The sequence below is a fragment of the Cicer arietinum genome, chromosome 8 (assembly GCF_000331145.2).
Source record: "Cicer arietinum cultivar CDC Frontier isolate Library 1 chromosome 8, Cicar.CDCFrontier_v2.0, whole genome shotgun sequence".
NCBI classification, from domain to species: Eukaryota; Viridiplantae; Streptophyta; class Magnoliopsida; order Fabales; family Fabaceae; genus Cicer; species Cicer arietinum.
The window spans coordinates 2176406-2194265 of record NC_021167.2 but is presented as its reverse complement, the minus strand read 5'-3'; the positions used below and the strand labels follow the sequence as shown (position 1 = coordinate 2194265).

The following is a 17860-nucleotide window of genomic DNA, read 5'->3' as shown; positions in this document are numbered from 1 at the left end:
AATAGGATAACTAATTTCGTAAATCAATAAAAATTGGAGAATTAAAACTACAATTAAACTTTTATTTTATATATAATGATAGTGTAAAAAAGTTTTGTAGATGTATCTAATGATGTATTGTCACATATAGAATTGACCTAACACTTATTAAGATTTAAAACGAAACCTTTAAAAAAAAAATCTTGACAAAAAAATTGCAGAGACATTTTTAATTATAACAAATAATAATTTTATTTACATTTTTGTTACTTTTTTAGATGTAAAATATTGTAATTAAATGTTAGTATCTGTTTTTTTTCTACAATTGTCTTTTATTTGTTTTACCTAACTTCTTGTGTATTTTTTGTAGGTTTAAATATACTAAAAATAATCATTTTATTGAAAGGTTTAAAGTGCTTGATGTAACACCTTAAAACGTTAAGATAGCTTTAGTCACATCATTAATAATAAGTACGATAAAATATTATATTTTTATTAATTAAATATCATAATAAAAAATATAATTGAATGTATGTATAAAATATATTTTTATATATTAAAATTTTATATGTAAATTAAATTGTTTTTACAAGTGTACTTAAGTTTTTTATATTAAACATAATTCATCGTCATAAATTTTATTTTTTTGTTAACATACTTGTAAAATAAGAAGTATCTCCTTATAAAAATTTTAAAACTCTATCTCTTATTGATATTGAACTTAATTTCCTGTATTCTCGATTACAACTAATCAAACTATTGAATTTTATTGTAATAAATAATGGGCGGTCGATTTAGAAGATTCTGATATTACTTTTAAATTTTATATTAAATTTAATTCATCATTTATAAATAAACTTATTAAATAAAATATATATATATATATATATATAAATATTATATAACTTTATTTAATAGAAAGCAGATTTAGTGTTTTCCAAGTGTTATAACAAACGAAAAATGTTGTTTGAACACTAGTCCGAGTTGTGAGACACGTTAGACCCGTGTTGTATGAGTGTCTAACACCAAAACGCACTTAATTCGAGAATTGTCAAAAGCTAAACATTTCATTCAACACGTCGTCTATCTTGATCGATACATTTATGTTTAAATTAAATTAAACAAATAAATTATTTCATTGCGATTCCCAATAGTAACAGTAATTCCCAATTTCAATTCAAATAAAATAAAATAATAAAACTGAAACTTGGAAGTTGGAAGAAAACAATTTTGTTTTTGTTTTGTTCATCCCTGTTCTTGCATACGCTCAATCATTGTGAGGGCTGTGCTCGTCGTCTCTAAAGCGATCAATCAAAGCAAAGCAAAGCAAAACAAGCGTGAGAGAGAGGGCAGCACAGCATCATGTCAATGTCAGATTCTGATTCCTCCTCTTCTTATGGCGCCGCTGATTACCAAAATTTCAAGCAAATTACCCGCGACCGTAAGCCCCTTCTTTCTTCTTCTCCGAATTCGTCTTCATTCAATTCTTAATTCATTTCGCTATTATTAGAGCTTTAAATTTACGCAATCGCTATTGTACTTGGTTTCGAGTGTAATTTTTTACGCTGATACTTTTAGAGTAATGAATGATGAGGTTTTAATTGTAATCTTCCTAGACAAGATTTGAATTATTATTTAAGTTAAGATGATATTTTTCAACTTTTTGTACTATTGCTGGTACTGCATTTTTTCTGAGTTTTTTTGTTTGTTCATTTCAACATTTAATAGTTTTTGATTGAGTAAGTTTTTTTGATTTCTTTGTGCTGATATTGTCTCCAGGATTATTACATGAAATGCTAAGGTCAACAAAAACAGGGGATTCCAAATCAACGTGGAAGGTATTTGATGCTATTAGTTAAATTAATTCTGTGTTGATTTTTTTAGCTTAACACTTGATTTAGAGAAATAGAATGAGTTATCCTTTTGTCTGTCTCACCTAAAGTTTGTAGTTCACTGACAATTAGATAATTCACGTGTTTTAATTACTTGCTTTATTCGTTGCATCATCAAAATCTTTTTGTCTCTAGATATGTTTAATAGTATGCACTATGGACTGGTTTATGCACACTAAATGCTGGTAGATATGTTTTTTCGATAAAAAAAGTGGCAATAGATATGCATGCATGTTGTGCCAGCCTGAGTCTAAATACTTTTTTTGTATATATGAGTGAAGTATTGAAGGTGACTTTAAAAATAAAAAAGTATAGCATAAAAGTTGAATTTATTGATTACCATCTTATGCTGGTTCATGGTTTGCTTGCCTTTAGGTACTAATAATGGACAAACTTACTATAAAGATAATGTCTCACTCATGCAAGATGGCTGATATCACTGACGAAGGTGTTTCATGTAAGGATCACAAACATTAAATGACAAATTTTAGTGACTATGTTTAATTATGTGTCCTTGTTAAATTAACATTTTTATTAGTCTACTTGTTCCATCAAAAGAAATATTTTCTCAACTATGAATAATGAACTCAAGAAGTGGGTCTAGAGAAGAGTTAGATCTATTATAAATAGTCTTATTCTACATTTACAAGAGACTTGTTGCACTATTTCAACTCATAACATCCAGTCACAAGACAGGAACTCCAACTATTGTGTCAAGTCTCCTCTTTCTTTCAATTAATATTTATGTTATCTTATCCGATCCCTTCAATTTTCTTATTTTTCCATCCAAGTAGTTTTGTGCTGTCTTCTATTTAAAGTAGTTCAATTTTTTTTTAATACTGGGTATTAGGCAGCAGTAAATGTAGCTCATTTTATATTTAGAAGTGAGAAAAAGCCTACTGGGGTTACTGAAAAAGGACATACACCATGCCAGCAGCAACATTTTAAGTCACAATTTAATTTGCTTGCTTTGATTGTGGTTTAGTTTTTGGATTTGTCAATGATATTTTATTCTCTTTTTTGCCTACTCTTAAGTACAACTAATATTTTGAAAATAAAATGAAGTTATATATAAATGGCATTGAAAATAAGATGTAACTTAGAGATTAAGGATAAAGGAATAAATGAATTAAAAAAAACAAAAGATTAACTGAAATTTGCATTATGAAGACACTTCAACATCAGCAAGCATAAGAAATATGAACATTTTCTCAAAGATTCGTGATTAATAATCAACTGTCATTGATAATAATGACAGAGGACAAAAATTGCACGTGTCTATTTTATATCCTTTGTAAAATTTTAAGATTCTCTTCCAAAAACTTAAAGAATATAAAAATAGAAAGCACGAGTTATTTGGTAATTTGATATATAAAGAACAATATTTATATATTTTGAAGTTATAGGATTGGTCTTTTTTGTATAAATTAAGGAAAGAACATACTTAGAATAATAAAATCAAATTGACATTGCTCTGAATAATGATATATCTTAGTATAGAAGAGAAAACACTAATCCTTACTTATATTTATACCAGACTTCTAATCCTAATTAAATAAGGAAACAACCATGCCATATAAGGAAATTTAAAAATTAATGCTTAAAGATAATCTAAGATACTTGGACATATTTTATAATAAAATAATGGTGTATAAGATATTTTTCAGATACTCTAACTATATGCATACAACTTATGGTTCAATTGGTAATAGATCGGTTTTCAAAATAGAAACTAAAAATTGGTTTAATCCAGTAAAAAATATTTAATATTTGTTTTTCTGTTTGGTTTTTGCAATTTGCGATCTATTGTATCAGTTAATTAACACTTCTATTAGTAAGTTTATTTACATACAAGTGTCTGACCTTCTCTTAATGTCTCATCCTCATTTGTTGGACATCCCTTTTTTAGTTCTATTTCGTTTATGGTTTGATATTTTGGTGTTCTTTTTGTAGTGGTTGAAGACATATACAAACGAAGGCAACCATTGCCAACAATGGATGCTATATATTTCATCCAGCCAACCAGAGAGAAGTAACACATCTGATTTTCTTTCCTGTTCCTATAGTTCTGCACTTTTCTGTGAATTATGTGACTAATGTCCCAATGAACACCTTTTTTACAAAACATTTTTGAATGTATAATTTCCTGTCTCTTAGTTGCAAATAAAAGTATGAAGTCATTTTTAAGTTTTGAATATCAAAAGGTATAATTTGTTCCAACTTTGTCCATTATTCTCTTAGGTTCTCTGCCATTTAGTTTCCCTTTTACTTCTCACCTTATGTTTACTTCCAAATATGTCACAAGTTATGTCTTGCTTTTTACTTTTATCATTTTTGGTTTGAATTTTCCTTGTCATTCTCTACAAATAACATGATCATGCATTACTTTGTTTCCAAATCTCTCTTCCTTCGAATTATTCATTTGTAATGTAAATTACTGAATGATAATTATGTCACATCCTTTTGTCTGTAAGATATTTTCACTTAGCTTTGATGTAGAATTTAGCTAATCTAAACTGTTGAGTTTTTTCAGATTCATCCTTATTTAGTAAAAATTTTCTCCATTTTGTTTGCAGTGTAATTATGTTTTTGTCAGACATGGCTGGAAGAGCACCCTTATACAGGAAGTATGTGGTAACCGTTATAGTATCTTCTTCGTGACATTCATCCTGGCTACTACTTATTTGATTTCAAGCTCTTTTTTTTTTTGTTTTTTCTGTGTTCATGTAGGGCATTTGTTTTCTTTAGTTCACCTATTTCCAGAGAATTAGTTTTGGAAATTAAAAAAGATCCAAGGGTGTTGAATCGATTAGGTGCATTGAGAGAGGTGAAGATATTTTAGTAATTAGAAACAAGATTGTGCTGAAATTCTTATATTTACTTATTTATTGCCGATTGTGATTTCCCCCCTTATTTGGATGACACCATGCAGATGAATTTGGAGTTTTTCGCCATAGACAGTCAGGTATATGGTTGTATACTTTTCATCCGTTATATAGTACTTTTGTTCAATAGGACTATAATTAATTTTGTTCCTTTTTGGTCGTTAAAAAATTTCAAAACTTATGACATGCTGAGGTTCTGTGTTGATCCAGTTCCGCCTACCCGTGCATGTATATGTCAAGTAATGAATCAGGATGTCTTCCATTTAAATTAAATCTAGTAACTGTTGAAGAAAACATTCTCTATATACAATGGGTGTGCTTGAATTCTCTGATAAACGGCACAAATATACTATGCTTAATTGCATATTGCTGAGTCTGCTGAATTAGAATCTTCATTGTGGGATACATTGAAGCACTTTTTAAAAAGTGAACAGCCAAAAAACATGTGGATTAGAAATTACATCTATGCAAATTGGCAATTTTGATCATTATTGTGCCGTGGCAGAATAGGGAATTTTCCATTAGAGGGCCAATAACCAGAGACACAAAGTCAAAGGCTCAATAGGGGACCAATTGCCAAAGACACAACCAATTATATTACAAAACTGAATTAATACAAAGTCTTGGGTTGCCATGGCATACCCGTTTTCATGCGTGTCTTCTACAATTTCTTATTAGGAATTCAAATGTCATGAAACCTGCTTGTTGAGATTCTTTCCTTGAGAAATGTTAAATACGTATCAGCTTATAATTGCGCTCATTAGAATTTTTTTTATTAGTTTCTAATCTCGTCATTATCTCATTACTTTGTGCTTTCGACTTTGAGGCGTGTTTCTGGCCGTATCAATGCAGGGTTTCATCACAAATAATGAGAGAGCAATAGAGGAGCTATTTGGAGACGAAGAGAATAATCGCAAAAGTGTTGCGTGTTTGAATGTGATGGCAACACGAATTGCTACAGTTTTTGCTTCATTAAGAGTATGTAGATGGTGCTCTTTATGACAAGAATACTGAAATATTGTAGTCAAGCCGTACTTTTGTAAAACAGATGATTGAGAAATTTTCTGAAGCATATAAATATTTTTTAGGAATTTCCTTCTGTCCGCTTTCGGGCTGCCAAGTCTCTAGATGCAACCACAATGACTACTTTCCGTGATCTTATTCCTACAAAGCTTGCTGCTGGAGTCTGGGACTGTCTTACGAAATATAAAAAAACCATACCTAATTTTCCTCTAACTGAGACCTGCGAGTTGCTCATTATTGACAGATCTATTGATCAGGTTTCTTTGATCCATTTTTGTTGGTCATTTACTTGTAATATAATTTTATCATACTGCAATGTTGCTTACTGTCAAAATCTGTTTCTGTTTAATATCCCTCAAATATAGAGATTCAGTTGAATAGGAGTACTAGTAGGGATTTAGTTATATATGAGTACTAATAGGATTTAGTTGTTTAGTAATATAGTATATATATATACCTAATGTATTGCCAACATAATTCAATTCAATAAATATAATTTTACTCTAATTATTGAGATGGTATCATAGCTCTCGATCTTTGAGAGCCCTGCTTCCGCATAAATTTGCCGCTTTCGTTGCGGTTTTCTTTTTTCTGAAACCTTAGCTACCTTCATTATGGCCCTTTTTGCTGCCTTCATTGCAGCAACTTAAGATTTCTTTTGCTGCCTTCATTGCAGCAACTTAACATTTCTTTTTGCTGCCTTTATTGCAACAACTTAAGATCCCCTTTTTTTCTGCCGTCATTGCAGCAACTTAACGTCTGTTTAACAGCCTTCTAGATCTCCATGAACCAACCATCTTTTTGTGATCTCTGAAGTTTGTTTGTTGCCTTCTTTGTTCCGAAACCAGCTGTCACTGTCATGAACACAACTTTCAACTTCTCTCACCACTGTTGATCACAATACACTGACCGTATCACACCACCGTCCTCCAATCAGCCGTTCACCGCCTTCGGAGATTGTAAAGTAGAGAAACTTGTTTTTTTGTTTTTCATCCATGGCGGGAGAAGGAGTAGTGATTCATAATGGAACCGAGACTGAAACAGGAAATAAACTATTCCAAGCCGAATTGCAAAACCTCTCATCCATTCACAAGTTGAATGGGAAGAACTATTTGAAGTGGTCTCAAATTGTGCGCACGTTTTTAAAAGGTAAAGGGATGGTAGAACGCTTAACAAATGAACCCCCAAAGAAACATCCAAAATTTAAGAGGTGGGATAAAGAGGATTCTATGATCATGGCATGGTTATGGGATGCAATGACCTCAGAAATCAGATACACTTGCATGTTTCTCAGCACTGCGAAGAAAATTTGAAAGACATTAGAAGAGACTTATTCCAAAGCTAAAGATGCTGCCCAAATATATGATGTGAAGGTGAAAACTGTGGCCGTTAAACAGTGAAACAAGATTGTTACTGAGTATGCAAATCATCTCAAAGCTTTGTGGATGGAGTTGGATCATTACAGAGTTATAAAAGTCAAGTGTTCAGCAGATGCAACATTACTCAAGGAGTATATTGAACAGGATATAGTCTATGATTTCTTGGTGGGACTCAACTCTGATTTTGATCTAGAGTGCAAATCCTTGGTAAGGAGAAAGTACCAGGAATAAATGAAAGTAGTTGCTATAGTGAGAAGTGAAGAAAGTAGTAGGGGACTAATGCTGACAGTCCCACCTGTAGAAAGCTCACCAATGATGGTTGACCAAAAGAAAGAAGGAGGAGCCTATGTGGAGAAGAAAGGTGAAGGAGTCTGGTGTACCTATTGCAACAAGCCTCGCCACACTCGCGAAGAATGCTGGAAATTGAACGGGAAGTCACCTAGTAGAGAGTGGGGCTCTCAAAACCGAGACAAGGAGTGGAAAAAAAAGGGAGATCAAGCACACATAACTATTGGTACTAGTGAAGAAAGTCGAGAAGGTATGACACAACTGAACCAAGATGAGGTAGAAAAGTTGAGATCTTTACTCACTAGTTTGGAGAAACCCAAAGGTACTTGCTCTTTGGCACATTCAGGACAAGCACTCGGGGAAGACAATTGGACATGCTAGAGAATGGAATGGCCCTCTTTTGTACCATTGCCGCCTTCATTGCGGTTTCTATTTTCCTGAAATCTTAGCCACCTTCGTTGTGGTCCTTTTTGTCGCCTTCATTGCGGTTTCTATTTTCCTAAAACCTTAGCCACCTTTGTTGTGACCCTTTTTGCTGTCTTCATTGCAACAACTTGAGATTTCTTTTTGGCCTAATTTGCACTCCATATAACTCCTCTCATGACAACTTTGCAGATCTTCTAACTAAAGGGCTCGAACTAAAGGGCTAAACAGTAGCAACTTTGACAAAATTGTATTCAAGCTGAAATGGAGAACACCTATTCACCAGCTTGAGTGGGAGTGTCAAAATCTGTTTCTGTTTAATATCCCTCAAGTATAGGGTTTCAGTTGAATAGGAGTACTAGTAGGGATTTAGTTATATACGAGTACTAATAGGGATTTAGTTATATATGAGTACTAATAGGGTTTAGTTGTTTAGTAATCTAGTATATATATATATACACATGATGTATTGCCAACATAATTCAATTCAATAAATATAATTTTACTCTAATTCTTGAGACTTACAATGAGGATATTATTCTGATTTTGTAGATTGCTCCCGTAATACATGAGTGGACATACGATGCCATGTGTCATGATTTGCTTAATTTGGAGGGAAATAAATACGTTCACGAAGTAATTTCAACAGTTTTCCTTTCTGTCTTTGAATATTTGGGTCCAGTCTCTTGTTTATTAACATGAATTTGCGGTATATATTTTTAAGGTTCCTGGAAAGACCGGAGGTCTACCAGAGAGAAAAGAAGTTCTTTTAGAGGATCACGATCCTGTATGGCTTGAGCTTCGACATGCACATATTGCTGATGTAGGTCCTGCTTTTATGCTTTTTTTATTTTAGAAGAGATAATAAATTGTACCATGATTAACTTGCAACTGTGGGATCCCGGGTTCAAATCCGGGACAAGACGTCAAACCTAACTATATCGGCATTTGTCCGTTGAGTTAGGGCTTAACGACTCCTGCTTCTATGCTTTTACTATCCTAGACTTGAACAACATGAATACCTTTTGATATCGATGATCATGTTAGGCTAGTGAACGACTACATGAGAAGATGACTAGCTTCATTTCAAAGAACAAAGCTGCACAAATTCAACATGGTTCGAGGTGAGTAGCAATCTTCTGGGGATTTAATTGATGGTGAACAAACTGATTTAACGGTTTAGTCATTATCAGAAATTAAATATTTTCTTTATTAAAAAAATTTATAAATTGTATGATTTGATGTATCCTATTCGGAGATGTGATAATCGCCTTAGTTTTTCCATCCGTTTTGCAACGGCTAGATATCAAATTATTATCAATAATATTCAAAGTTAGTATCAATAATATTTGAGCTCTTATTATTTCTCTCATCCTTTTATCTTCAAACCCATGACTCAACATTTTTAAACTATATATGTTGTCTATATTCGGCCTTTTCAACGAAGCTTGGATTTGTAGTTTTATTGAAATATTTATTTATCTAATTATCTAGAGTTCATAATAAGCTTCACTTAACCTATGAATTTGTATTGTATTTACAGAAATAGTGCTGAAATGTCGACAAGGGACTTGCAGAAGATGGTTCAAGCACTTCCACAATACAGCGAACAAATGGACAAGCTCTCCCTCCATGTAGAGGTTAGTTTTGTTGAAATGATATCTTCATACAACTATTTTTTTTCCTCATAAAGATAACATGATATGGTTTGCATTGCACAAATACATGTGCTATCTACGTTTTGAGGAATAGGCCTTTTCAACAGTTGGCATTTGTCCTCAAAGAAAAATCTTATTGTAATATGGTCATGCCATATCTTTTATTGCCTCATAGGGCCATTTCCCTTCTTACCACCTCACTGTTTAATAAAAATGAACTTATAGATGTTATCTTTTATCCCAATTAATACGATTGATTCCGTCATGGTTTTCACTGATGGATGACTGAATTAGTGAACTTTTGCGCCCAAGTGTCTTAGATATTTCTGCAGTTAGATGACTTTTGGTACAGTTTAAAACAAGATCAAATAGAAGATATGGGTTTTGTTCAATGTTTTTGGTGTATATTTAATGTAGAAACAAAACACAATGTAATGATACTGGTACATTTTGGATATTTGGATCCATCTACGATGGTGGAATAAAATAGAGCATAGCAAATCGTAGAGAATGGAACAAAACAGACTGTTATGCCCCATTGTCTCCACATGTTAACTGCTACCTTAGTTATTGAAAAAACAAAAAGTGCTACCTCAGTTCTTTTTCACAATTAAAACTCGAGTATAATTGGGTGTTGATTACTTTTGTTGAAAATACATTTATCATCTTTGTATTTATTGCCTTGAGCCTATATAAAAATAACTTTGTTGTGTAGTTCAAACAAACGGTTTCATCATATGTCTCTCTCTCATTTCTCTCATTCAACAACTTTAATAATGTTAAATTAATTTGCTAGTCTCTACAGTTTAAAAATTACAAATGGGTCCAATATTTCAATTTACAAAAAAGAAACTAAAATTCAATGGGGTTCTAAATCCCTCTCTATTGTTTGATCTTATTGGCTTACAGGACCCAGTTGAAAAATATTTTGCAACTATGGGGACTCATTGTAGTTTCACATGACAGAGGCCTATTTTAAAATCCTAAATCATACAGGGCTTGGAGCTTAATTTATTTAATAATGGTTTGACATAGCTTAATTTATCTATTGTTTGACATAGCTTTACAAACGACGGGCTTCTTATTCCAGCTTGCAGGAAATATTAACAGAATCATTAGGGAGTCAGGACTACGGGAACTGGGCCAGCTGGAGCAAGATATTGTTTTTGGAGATGCAACAATGAAAGATGTGATCAAATTTTTGACTATGAAAGAAGTAAGATATTCTTAATGTAGGAAAGGAAATGGTGTTCTTTAACATCTAATCAATGCACATGCCAAAATTAGAAAACTTTTTAGTGAAAATATGAATTTTGAAATTAGGCATTCAAGTTTTTCACTGTTTCGTATGTTAAATTTCATAAAAATACCCACTTTTACGCAGGATACAACCCGTGAAAATAAATTGCGCTTGTTAATGATTCTTGCAGCTGTTTATCCTGAGAAATTTGAGGGAGAGAAGGGTCTGAATTTGATGAAGGTACGGTTTCTTTCTTATTGGGTGCCAAATTAATTTTCACTTGCTGTTCATTTTGAAGAATAACATTTGCAATGATTGCCAACACCTGTAATGATGTTATCCAGTTTTTACGTTTCAAGTACTTTTCAGGTAGCACGATTAACAAATGAGGATATGAATGTTGTCAATAATTTGAGAATGCTTGGGGGACAACCAAATACCAAAAAACGTTTGACGGGTGCTTTCGGTCTTAAGTTTGGTATTCCTAAGGTAAAGTTAATTTCTAGTTTTAAATATATGATTTTTTTTTTTTTACATTGTTTCTGACAAGTGTTGTTTTAAAATTGTCAGAAAAAGCGTGCTGCAAGGAAAGAACGTCCTGGGGAAGAAGAGAAATGGCAGCTATCACGCTTTTATCCAATAATAGAGGTACAAATTACTTTAATTAATGCTTGATATGATTTTCCCACATAAAACATGTATCCACTTGTGTAATTTTACTAAGAGGAGAGCATTAGAATAAAATTTAACTATGATTCTCTTTGAAAATATGTTAAAAAGCAACCAGTTATTAGTTATTCTGTCTTTTAGCATCATTGGAATACCAGGCAAATAAAGGCCAAATTCATTTTTTCATATGCCGAAGAATTTTAACTTATAAGATGAATATATTTATGATTGCATATTTAGCCGTAAAAGTTCTAAAGCCACATATATGATGAATGGATGAATATTCAGGAACTCATTGAAAAACTCGCGAGAAATCAATTGTCTAAGGAAGATTATCCATGTTTGAATGATCCAAGTCCAACTTTCCACAGCTCACCTTTTGTTGGGACTGTAAATCAAAATCCTCATTCAATGAGATCCAGGCGCACACCAACTTGGGCACGACCGCGAGGTTCTGATGATGGGTACTCAAGGTATTATGTGCTATACCCTTCACTTTTGAGTTAGGTAGACTTGCACAAGTTTGTTTGTTATTATGTACTAGTAGATAACTTCCCACGGCAAAGCAAGTGAAGGCTTTGTTTTAGGCCAAAAAAGTATTTCTAGTGGTTAATGCTCTCTTAGAGCGAAAGTTAATCTGAAAGGGAGTTGCTTATTAACTAGCAAGTAATATTAAGGGTAAGAAAGCCTCTATGATTGGTCTAGTGGTGAGGGATTTGAGTAGTATGCATGAGATCAACCTGATTGCCTCCATTTTCACAAAAACAAAAATTTATACTTTCAAAAAACATATATATGGGTAAGAATTTTCTTAATATAAATGGCTCCCTCATCCTGTCATGGGTCTCTCCTTTTCTAACTGGAATTATCTTACTTATCTCATTAGCAAGCTTTTTCTATTATATATTAAGCTTAACTAATGAGATGTAGTTGAAATAAAATTGTAATAATTTAGTAAATTTAATTTAATTTAGAATGACTTTATCTTAGAATTTCTATATGGTGTAGATATACCTTTGAACCAGACCCTGATAGTTTGTAGCAAACTGTAATCTATTTGTTGAGTTTAAAGACTATGCACAAACGTGCAAAGGAACTTACGCATATTTACATCCATACAATTATATGTTATCATGAAGTCACTTTGTTTTATTATTTTGTAAATTATTTTCATCAATATTTACGTAGTCTCTGAACTATGTTTGAATACTCTCCCATAGTCGCAAACAATTTTTATATTTTCTTGCTGGCATGCAGTGATTCGGTGCTTAGACATGCTTCTAGTGATTTCAAGAAGAGAGAACGACGAATATTTGTATTCATTGTTGGTGGTGCAACCAGATCAGAGGTTCGGAAAAAAAATTCAATGCGTTGAGATTGTAAATGGTCTTTCAATTATATTTTATCATTTGTTCTTATACAATGCTTTATTCTTCAGCTAAGGGTTTGCCACAAGCTTACTAGAAAGCTGAATAGGGAAATTATTCTAGGTTCATCGAGTCTTGATGATCCTGCACAATTTATCACGGTATTGAACTTTCTACCTTTTTCCGTGCCAATTGGGTGCCTTAACCAGAATTGTAATTTGGAGGGAACCATCATTGTGTTCAATTTTTCTTGTTTTGCAGAAATTGCAGATGCTAACGACACATGAACTTACATTAGATGATATACAAATATGATGTTACGGAAGTTGAAGATGAACTTCTGCTTACTTGTAAAATATTTCTTGTAATTATGTAGTTTAATCATCTCATTATTGCAGTTCATTTGGATATTCAACTCCTTGTGGTTCAACCGAGTTACCTATTGATATACTCTACATGGCTAGGAAATCTTCATTAATTACTAATCAGAATAACGTATGTAGTTTTCCATGAATTAACAGACTCTTGGATCTGAATGGCTAGGAAATCTTCCATTAATTACTAATCAGGATAACTATGAAGTTTTTCTTTATACATATATATACCAATCAATTGTACCATAAATTTTATTATATATTGAAATAAGTATACAACGTTTGCTAACTAATGTAATACTGAGTGTCGACTGTGCCGCAATTGCTAAGGCACTTTTTATATATGCTACTCACATTTGATCAAAAACAGATTTCAAACTGCCACCACAAAAGTTTATGTAGTAGTAGTATAAGTGACCAAGGGAAATACTTTTCTATAGGTGTCCTCAAAAAATGAAAATCAGTCAAGCTTTGCCACGCCCAACGAAGGAAACTTATGTTCTTACTGAAAAAATTACTTTCACAATAGCTTAATTGCTTTTCTGTATTGAAAATGAACAAGCACTCAACAGTTTTGTATCCTCTTTCTAATGTCAATGTTTATGTGCCAACTTGTTCTAGTTGGAGCAGAAGCAGTCTCAGTTTGGTCAGTGAACCGCAACGTGTACATCTAATGAAAAGTATTCAAAATACTCAAGGAACACATACCTATTCCTATATCAAACATCATCAGCCAAACAATGGCAAATTACTAGGCTACACTACCTAAACAAAAAAGATGCCTAGAAAACTAGTAATAATAGTACACCTGCTTCTTCAATCGTCAGGATTGCAACTGCGGAGTACTTTCTCCTTTTGAGACAGCAAGTTCTCTGCCTTTCTCTTCCTGACATCACCAACTATTTTATTAACATATGCAATGTATCTGTCAACATCAAATTTTCTTTTGCATCCTTCATAATTCATGTATCGGATTTTCCCAAAAACAGGACGCTCTCGCCAACCCTGAAATGAATAGAAATACAAATGCCAAATACTGAGAAATCTTGAAGAAACTTTACACTTCTACTTGATTTAGAAGAAAAACTCAAACCAGTTCCACATAAAATGAAACTACCATAGCCTAGAGGCACCAAAAGCACTTAAGACAACTATACTCCATTCTTCCTCAACAATTAAATTAAGTTGTGTAGCAATAGCAGACAAGAACGAAGTATGCGAACCTGATCATGTACACCACATATAGACCACATACAGCCAACATAACCACTTGGATCCCTCCCATCCATTTCATACTGCAGTCAGGTGAAGTTATTGTCATTTACACAAATAGTAATAACCTTCATCTTATAAAAATTGAATTTGTAATTAGATTTCTTCTCTACATCGACCAATGGTTGGAAGTATATACCTTGTTATTTAAATATATACATATCTCAAGGGCTTCTTCAGGTCCACTTGTCCATTCCAGTATCTTCTTTGCCCAATACATTCTGCACAACAAAAATTCTAATTGAGAAAACATATTTCTTTAATATGTATGGCTCACTTGTTTTCTCACTCTATAAAGAAAGAGATCCTATGAAGACCAAGTAGAACTATAAGGGGAAATAAACTATTTTGATGGATTCATTGCATAATGGCATGACATATGTAATAAACTTAAAATTAGATTGCGCAACATAAGATTCTTAAGAAAGCAACAAAAAGGAGACAATGACTTATCAAGAAGTAACTAACCGCATAAAACCATGCATTTTACCATAGTGAACCATCTCCAGTTGAGAAGCATTCCAGAGCTGATATGTACCCAAAAATAAAAAGAAATACATAATGCTTATTAGGGAAAATGCCAAATAAAGCAACAACAAAAAAAGAAAGTATTACTATCCATGAAAGATTAGCTTACGCGATCAGCAGTCTGTGCCTTCTCCAATTGCTCCCTTCTGAAAAGTCGAAAAACTACATGAGCTTACAAGTAAACATTAGAGCTAGAAAACAAAAATAAAAATGTGACTCACGTGTAATTATGTTGTCGCTTATCAGAGGCATGATCGAGTAAAGTCTTCCGAGCCCACTCCCATGCTCCTTGTAATGAATCATAATGAGGTTGATAGAAGCAAAAGTTATCAGCAAGTTCTCTCCGCACAATCAACTCTTCCAAGAAAGCATCAACCGCCTTCACACCAACATTGAAGAATAGAAAAAGTTAAGCTCAACATAAGATATTTTATCACCACTTTTTTTGGGGTGGGAGGGGATCAAGCAACAGAAACTTTAGATCATGCTTATTCGGTTCCACAGCAGTAACTCTCCAGCTTGAGTTTGCAATAGTCAAACTTAACTCTCCAAATTGACTACCTTTGACCAGATTTTTATGGCATTTGATTCCATTAATGAGAAGCAATTTTGATGGCAACTGTTTATAGCTTTCATGTTGATATTGAATCAATTCTAATATTTTGCAATTTTTCATATACATGTTAAGACTCTTTTTGGTAAATTATACACTTAAAAGCAACTTTGATCAATATCCAACCATGAATTCATAAAAATCACATTTTTAGAAATGCATTCAAACATAAACTATTTTACATCACTTTTAACTAAAACAAATGTTTGTCACAATATTATCAATCAAGCAACCATACACCAAGTAAAACAACCTTACCTGAGGATGTGAAACTCGTAGCTTACGTGCTTCTAAAGCACATCTTTGAGCAGATATCAGTCCAAAATGCAAATAAGGAGATAAACCGGAAAGTGCAGTTGGTTTACACGGGTTGTTGCGATCTGTTGAATAATTTTTCAACCTTTTAGTCAAGAATCCATTTTTACTTCCCATCAATACTTCCATTGCGGCAATTTCCCCAGGCTCACACCAATCAACTTCAGGTACCTCAGCTCCATTCCTAGATTAGAAAAAGGTAAAATAAATCAAATAATAATGACATTAACATACATGCACAAACACCAGACACAACTATGACACGTTCTATAACAATAGAATTGCATAAAAGTACATGTCTCAGTGTCGTGTCAGACATCATACATGCTTTTAATATGAAGTGTCTATACTACATAACTCACAATAAACACGTATAACTCAAACTTTCAAACCTTAACACTTGAGCAATGATACCATCCCAATCAATGTAGTGATCTTCAGAAATGACCCATTTCGTATTTGGCGGTTCAATATTAGGAAAATCAACGAGATACTCAGAAAGCTTTTTGTTTATCTTTCCCCTTATTGTCCTAGCACTATACTCCAATTTATCGGAAGCTACCCAAAGTGGCACAACGTTGTGAGCGTCTACTTCATGAACCGTAACCAAATCGCTTACCTTCTCACAAATCTCAGCTTTACATTTCTTCATTTCTCGTAATGGTGACATGTCTGTCACCAACAAAGAAGCTCCACATTCTCTAACAAATTTTGATACAGTTTCCTCTGCTTCACCCTACAATAAAAAAAAAAATACCAATTAAATTTAAAAATAACATCTTTAAAATTTGAACTTCGAAGAAAATATAGAAAATAAAATATAAAATAGAAATATATTATACTATACCCGAAACAAGAAAAAGGGTATTTGAAGAGTGTGTTGCAATTGGTGAGACAATTGGCGCAAACCTTTGAGCATGAACCCAAAATGACGAGACTTTGCACCGATGAAGTGATCGAAGAGATTGAAAACAACGGCAACTGGAACGTTTGATTTGTTGGCTTGATGAACGGCGTGGATGAGAGCCCAATTGTCTTTCAACCGTTGATCTCTGAACATCCAATAAACGACCGGACCGGTTTTTCCTGAGCCTTCTTTGAGGGTCCGAATGCGACCGGGGTTCACTGACATTGCCGGTGACGGTGACGAAGCCATGAATGAAATTAGTGGTTAGCTAGCTAACGTGCGCCTTGGAGGGAATTTCAACCGTTTAACGTACAGTGTATGGTTTCGAACCAACATACGCACTTCCACCATCTGTTAGAAACGTGTATAAAGTTGTTGTTCTGTTTTATGAAACTGTTATATTCGAGGCCCAAAATAACTTGGGCTCCCAGTCCAGTATCGATGGAGAGAAAAAAAATTAACTTGGACTCCCAGTCCAGTATCGATGAAAAAAAAAAGAAGAAAAACAACAATAAATTCGCCCACCGTGGGGCTCGAACCCACGACCACAAGGTTAAGAGCCTTGCGCTCTACCAACTGAGCTAGACGGGCTTATGAGAAAGATTTTACAAGTTTCGAATATGTACCCTTTCCGCAACGTTTTTATATCAAGAAGTTGGCTCCTCAACTCATATTAAACTAACCCCATTTCTTATTTACTTTTCCCCCATTAAATTTTAGACTAGTTTGTGATCTTCCAAGAAAAATCTCAATGCCAAAGTACCTATTCACCAACTTTGAACTATTTACATACTATTTATCAACTAAATCCTTGTATTGATGGTAAAATTTTAATCTTTATTTTAGAGTAATCACACACTGATATATAGTAATTATCTCAACAATTAATTTGAGATCAAACCATTCAAATCAAATTTTTTATAAAATTAATTTTAAAAAATTTCATATCTTTTTAAAATTTGAGCCAAATTTTTACCAATTGTGTTAACTTATTTGATATATACTTCATTTCTTTACTATATGACATTTGACATAAAAAAAAAAAAAA

General features: G+C 33.0%; 2 protein-coding genes and 1 non-coding gene across 5 annotated transcripts; 1 reads left to right on the top strand and 2 right to left on the bottom strand.

The window, feature by feature from the left end:
• Positions 1–1021: 1021 nt before the first annotated feature.
• Positions 1022–13399, top strand: LOC101490768 (SNARE-interacting protein KEULE-like). 3 transcript variants are annotated; one of them, XM_004511591.4, is made up of 21 exons: positions 1028–1420; positions 1759–1817; positions 2247–2328; positions 3825–3903; positions 4448–4498; positions 4602–4698; positions 4804–4836; positions 5609–5734; positions 5845–6036; positions 8422–8505; positions 8594–8692; positions 8917–8993; positions 9413–9509; positions 10618–10743; positions 10912–11007; positions 11137–11256; positions 11338–11415; positions 11725–11909; positions 12694–12784; positions 12875–12964; positions 13065–13399. In XM_004511591.4, exons 1-21 carry the CDS (start codon positions 1342–1344, stop codon positions 13116–13118), a joined length of 1995 nt encoding a protein of 664 aa, XP_004511648.1. In that variant the 5' UTR covers positions 1028–1341; the 3' UTR covers positions 13119–13399. The 3 variants fall into 3 exon arrangements, with proteins under 3 accessions (XP_012574504.1, XP_004511648.1, XP_073220764.1); XM_012719050.3 differs by lacking the exons at positions 5609–5734; positions 5845–6036 and having other exon boundaries at positions 1022–1420; XM_073364663.1 differs by lacking the exons at positions 1028–1420; positions 1759–1817; positions 2247–2328; positions 4602–4698.
• A 296-nt stretch (positions 13400–13695) lies between these two features.
• LOC101490127 (deoxyribodipyrimidine photo-lyase) lies at positions 13696–17162 on the bottom strand. The gene is made up of 9 exons (XM_004511588.4): positions 16753–17162; positions 16298–16641; positions 15849–16089; positions 15199–15356; positions 15087–15123; positions 14918–14976; positions 14589–14670; positions 14401–14472; positions 13696–14182 (listed from the first exon to the last, which is right to left on the bottom strand). The coding sequence occupies exons 1-9, from the start codon at positions 17059–17061 to the stop codon at positions 13994–13996; spliced, it is 1491 nt and encodes a 496-aa protein (XP_004511645.1). The 5' UTR covers positions 17062–17162; the 3' UTR covers positions 13696–13993.
• A 168-nt stretch (positions 17163–17330) lies between these two features.
• TRNAK-CUU (transfer RNA lysine (anticodon CUU)) lies at positions 17331–17403 on the bottom strand. The gene has a single exon. It is a non-coding gene; the product is annotated as a tRNA-Lys (tRNA).
• Between the last annotated feature and the right edge of the window lie 457 nt (positions 17404–17860).